The 5,714-nt window shown below is 46.7% G+C and overlaps 1 protein-coding gene across 1 annotated transcript; it reads right to left on the reverse strand.

The window, feature by feature from the left end:
- Window positions 1-702: 702 nt before the first annotated feature.
- Window positions 703-5,276, reverse strand: slc35g2a (solute carrier family 35 member G2a). The gene is made up of 2 exons (XM_063909395.1): window positions 4,947-5,276; window positions 703-2,246 (listed from the first exon to the last, which is right to left on the reverse strand). Exon 2 carries the CDS (start codon window positions 2,218-2,220, stop codon window positions 865-867), a length of 1,356 nt encoding a protein of 451 aa, XP_063765465.1. The 5' UTR covers window positions 2,221-2,246; window positions 4,947-5,276; the 3' UTR covers window positions 703-864.
- Between the last annotated feature and the right edge of the window lie 438 nt (window positions 5,277-5,714).

Consider the following 5,714-nt stretch of genomic DNA (forward strand, 5'->3'; position numbering starts at 1 on the left):
TAGTGAATGGAGGCTTAGTCATGTCCTCTCATTCATTTTTTAGCAAAGAAAAAGAAAGCGGGAGGCTAATGCTGAGGGAAAATAGACGAGAAGAGGCAGAGAAAATAAGAATGACAGTGCTTCTGTGTCTGACAGGTAGTTATCAGAGGTAATGACTGCTCCCCACACACGTTTTTATCTGCCAGCTGGCCAGAAGCAGCACAATACCCAACCAACGTCAGCCTCCCTTTCTGCCCTGGCTTCCTCCTCTTTCATCTCTGTCATCTGCCATCTCTCCTTTTTCTCTCCGGCTTCTTATCTGTATGCCAATCCCATCATCTTCCCTCTCTCTCCCCCCATTTATCTTCCCTCTGATTATGTGTCTTGCTTCTCTCTCTTGCCTCCCATCTCCTGTGTTTTCTCTTCCTTGCCAGCTTCTAAATAGATGTCGTCTGTACTTGGCCAAACCTCAGCTGGCTGGTTAAAGTGATTGACATTACAGTGTTGTGAAATGTAGCCAATATATTACACATACAACAGAAACACACACACACACACACACACACACACACACACACACACACACACACACACACACACACACACACACACACACACACACACACACACACACACACACACACACACACACTCATCAGGAGGTGAGGGACTGATAGAAAAGTGCATTGTATTCATCAGAGAGTTTTAATGTCACGTCACATAGTCACTATAACACACAGCACAATATCGGCACTTTCTCAAAAGCAAAGAAGACAATACAAAATAGATTAAGCTCCAATAAACATTTAGCAGTCTCTTATTTACACTTGAATGATCTCATGAAGAGGGGGAGATAAGGAGGAGTTGTGAAGAGGTGAGATATGTCTATTTGATGGGTGAGTCCAGAATCTCCTCATACTCCTCCCTTTGACGCCGTCCTCCCCCACGAGCCGGGAGCAGCTTTATCGCCACAAGCCAACCGACGCTCAGAATGACCATCACGTTCCCGACGACCTCCGGCGCAGTGGGAGCCAAAGGCAGCACGGCCAGATGCAGCAGCATGGCCACAGGTACCTCCAGACTCTGAGAGGCAGACACCAGAGCCGGATGGAGCCGGGTGAGGGCGTGTGTCATCCCCAGGAAGGCTGCGACCGAGCAAGCAACCAGGCCCAGCACCAGACCCCAGGCTTCAGCACTCATGGGCCAGGACCAGCCCTCCTGAAGCAGAAACAAGGAGGCCGGGGCGAGCAGGCAGCCCGTCCAGCTCACTGCGAACAAAGCTGTGCCCACTCCCACCCTCTCCTTCAAGGAGCGATACCCCACCAGGGCCAGAGCCATCCACAGCCCCGCAAGAGCCGAGAGAGACCAGCCGAAAGCACCCCTCCAGAACGTAACCGGGTCAGTCTGTGAATCTGAATTGCTCTCGTCTGCCGTGGGAAGTAACACTAGCCCCAAACCACAGAGTCCTGCCACTATGGTGATCCCATCAGCCAATCCCAGCCTCTCCTCCAGGAGCAGGAAGGCCAGGATCACCGACAGCGCGGTGGTCGCCAGGCGCCAGGTCGTCGTACCATCACCAGGGGAGACGAAGGTTAGGGAGGCGTACGCGCAGCAGAGGGAGAGAGAGTAGGAGACGCCATAACAGAGAAGGCGGATTCGGTAGCCCTGCGGTCCCAATGGGTTCTCCCCCCTGTGCAGCGGTACCGCCACTGAGACAAGCTGCACGATGGACCGAACCAAAAGCAGAAACAGGGGGCCCAGGCTGAAGCTTTCAGAAGCCACGCGGGTCAGAACAATCAAACAGCCGTGAGCCAGTGCCGCGCCCAGCAGCCCCACCCAGGTGAGTCGGGATGCAGACACAGATGCCTCCCCGAAACTTGCCAGCTGTTCCCCAACGCCTTTCCCAGACACCTTTGCTGCTTTGGCTCCCCCCTCACTCCCTTCTGCTCCCCCAAGAGTTTGAAGTTTGTTACTCGTGTCCTTTTCTTTGGAGCCGAACAAAGTCAGACGCCACTTCCTGCTCTCCGTCAGCTGCTTCTTGTCTGACGTCTCCTCTAGGAAGGAGCCAAAGTCCTCAAAAGAGGGCGCGTCATCGTAGCCCTCGTCCCCCGGTTGAGGGAAGTGTGTGTGTACTCCAGGTTGAGGGGAGTATGGGGCGTGTGTGGCGTATTTGGCTGTGACGGTGTGAGGGTGGATCTTTACTCTCTTCTTGGAGCTGTTCAAGAGGTGAGTGGACTCCATTTTAAAGCTGCAGCGACGGCAGGCACCTGCGAGGAAGGAGGAAGGACACTTTTAGAGCCACATACAGGATATATTTTAAACTCCTGCAAATCCTTTCTCCGCTTTCTCCATCACGCTGTCCCTCTCTGGGATGCTGCATCATATCTCATATATCTTTAATATCCAGGATAATAATAGCAGTGACTCACATCTTTCCATGGGCCTGCGTGTTTGGTACAGATTGTGCGCAAGCTCTGCCCGTCACCAGTGTAATTGTTTTTCTCTGTTTAATGAGAGTTCGCATTAAGTTCATATTAGCAGAATCATGCAGAGCCATAATGGCAGGAAACCAACTCTATTATCACACCCTTAGTCTTAATGGATAACCTGACCTTCAAGGGTTGTCAGAGACTGTTTGCAATGTCAGTTACGTAAGCAAGAGCTTCCTGCCTCATTTGGCTGTTATCTCCCTCTGTCTCTGCCAATATATTTCTCCCCTTTTCTCTTGCCTGAGGCTGTATATTTAAGCAAGGAGTATCAGAGGAAGAAGAAGTGGTATTGAAAATTTCAGAACATTAGATATGTCCGTTTTCACATAAATAGCATTTATATGAAACCTATGTGCACATTATGTCTAATCTAATAACTCCCTTCTCCTTTATCTCCCTCCCCGTCTGTAATTCATTTCTCCATCTCTTTAACTTTTCCCTTCAAGGTGATGCTCCACGGATGACTAACTTTTAACTGATGTAGTAACAGCTCTCTGCAGCAGACTAATACGGCGATGCAGGTGCTGTATACGGCCCACACCCACTGCTGCATTTCAGGTTGTAAAACCCTCAACACAGCACTGGTTTCTCTGGGAAAGGGGAATACTTTCCAATTGCGCAATGTTTATTCATGCAAAGGCACATGAAGCTAAGTGCTCAGTTATTAGCTTGGTATACCTGAATTCACACACTCAATCTAGCATGTTCACAATGGCAATGCTTACATGCTGATGCAGGTATGTTCACTATTTTCCTATACTAGAACGATGGTGTAAGATATTTAACACAAAGTACTGCTGAGGCTGATGGTATAAATGGATAATAAAATGAGTTTTGAAGGTATTTGTTTACAAAGTATTGAACGCAAGGGGGGAAAAGGGAAAATGGATATCTATTTCATTGCAACATGTCCAATAGTTTAACACACACTCAAAACCGCAAAAGTCAACCCCATGATGGCACTATAAGAAACGATTATCAGAGTATGACTGCAGGCTGAGCAGAAAGCAGGTATAGTTGTGACAGCTCACTGCTGTCTCTCACTTCGTTGGTGGTGCAGTCCTTTTTGATTAGGTATAGGAAACGGGGAAAGCTGTGATTTAGTGGCTACATGTGTGGCCTTTACTCTCTCTGGAAGTGTGAAGTTGCTCCTTTAATCAGCCTGAATTGCCCTGTTACAAGTCACAAAGCGAGAAGGGTCATGCTGTGAGTGCTGCTTAGCAAATAGCTCATGAACTATTACAATAATGTTTTAAAGGACATTGTGCTGATTTTCAATTGACTCCATGCTAAAATGAAGCATGAATCAGGGTTGAATGAAAAATGTGTCAAACTTTCATCCTTGCACAGCTCGCTGAATAAAATGAATGAGTTTACACAGATGACATTTGAGAGGATCTAGTCATTTACTACCACCAACGGTTGGATGACACCCAATCTGCGGCTCTGTGAAAAACACAAAGAGTATAAAGAGGCCCGGATGTTCCAGTCCGACTCCTCTCAGTCGTAGTATTTACTGATCAGGATTGATGCAGCTTGCCTCTGCAATGCTGCTGCTACTGCTAGTTCCACAATGCTGCTCTCAAAAGCTTGCACACCTTACACAACATTAAAAAAGAACCACTATATCCAAACCTAGACAATGTGAAGAGCTTGTCTTTTCAGATCATGCTCTTCAGAAATATTATAACCTGCACACTTTCCACCTTGTTTATTGACATTTATCTTCTTGTATTTCTAAATTGAAAATAAATACATGTTTTTTGGCTGTTTGAAGGCAAGTATCTTTATAAATAGAACTCCTTTACTGTGTGTGTGTGTGTGTGTGTGTGTGTGTGTGTGTGTGTGTGTGTGTGTGTGTGTGTGTGTGTGTGTGTGTGTGTGTGTGTGTGTGTGTGTGTGTGTGTGTGTGTGTGTGTGTGTGTTAAATAGTGGGCGTCTGTATGAGAAGGGAGATTTTATTGTCAAAGTTATCAAAATTCCTCACTGATAACACCAGAGGGTTGACGAACACACACACACACACACACACACACACACACACACACACACACACACACACACACACACACACACACACACACACACACACACACACACAATTAATTGTCATTCATTCATAAAGCACCAAATATCTGCTGGTCCTAATACTGTATGGCACCTGCACGGTTAATGGTTCGATACCCGCCCCTGCTACGTATAGAGTCTTTTTAAGCGTCCACCAACAGCATGTTTGCGTATGATTGTTTAGTCTACAGTGACAGCCCGACCCGTGACCCAAGATGAATTCTTGAATGGACATACGCGCGCGCTCGCTCACGGCACACGGGAGCTCAATCAATGAGCCCCGGTTGAGTCCTTCCCAATTAATGACCTGCTTTAATTTGGTGTTATTGCATTAAGTCGTTGAATCAATAAATCGACGTGTGGGTTATGTATAGCTTGTGTTTAAAAAAAAAAAACCTGATCTCAATTTACCTGCTTTCGAGCGGAAGGTTGAACTTCACTCTCGGTCAGTTTCAGTCATTTACCGAGCATCTCCAAATATCCATCACCTCTTATTGGCCATATGTTCTTCTCCGTCCTCTGCTGCTCTCCTCCTCTTTCTCCTGCGACAATCGATAGTCTCCTCAAGGGCACCGCGACACGCCTCAGGCCGGCGGACCCCTGCGGTCACCTCACTTCACTCTGCGGGGAGAAGACTTGTGTTTTATAGCGTCCTGCTGCCCGTCCATCACGCTCTGAGCGCTGATACAGATGCTCCTCCTCAGCTTGATCAAAAAAGAGAGATCTAGAGAAAGTGAGGCGAGGAGGGAGGGCTAATCATAACGTCTGAGCATGCGTGACATCACTGTGCACCAGCATGTATCATTGCATGTTGTCTGTCAGAACAAAATAAAAGCCCACACTTGTAATGATGGTGAGTGCGTTTGCCACATTGCATACTTTATTCTGATGTTAGAAATTAATTTTTTTTTCTCTCTCTTCTTCGGTTTTTGCTATGGTAAACGTATCGGTTGTGATGTATAACCCATGGCTTGTACTGATTTGATTTATTGCAAATTAGTTTGGTAATATGCGACATTAAGTTACAAACTTGAACCCTGCATTTTTACGTGGGACAAATGTTCAATACAGTTATTATGAAAGACTTTCCTGTGCTCTTATGGTAAAATTGTCCATACAAATCTCCTTAATGTGTTCACTTGTGACAGGATAATCAATGTAGAGAGAGGGTTGTTGCTG

This window comes from Eleginops maclovinus, chromosome 19 (genome assembly GCF_036324505.1).
Source record: "Eleginops maclovinus isolate JMC-PN-2008 ecotype Puerto Natales chromosome 19, JC_Emac_rtc_rv5, whole genome shotgun sequence".
NCBI classification, from domain to species: domain Eukaryota; kingdom Metazoa; phylum Chordata; class Actinopteri; order Perciformes; family Eleginopidae; genus Eleginops; species Eleginops maclovinus.

What these genes read in the sequence shown, in the direction of transcription:
- slc35g2a (XM_063909395.1), bottom strand. Translation starts at nt 2,220, where the DNA reads ATGGAGTCCACTCACCTCTTGAACAGCTCCAAGAAGAGAGTAAAGATC.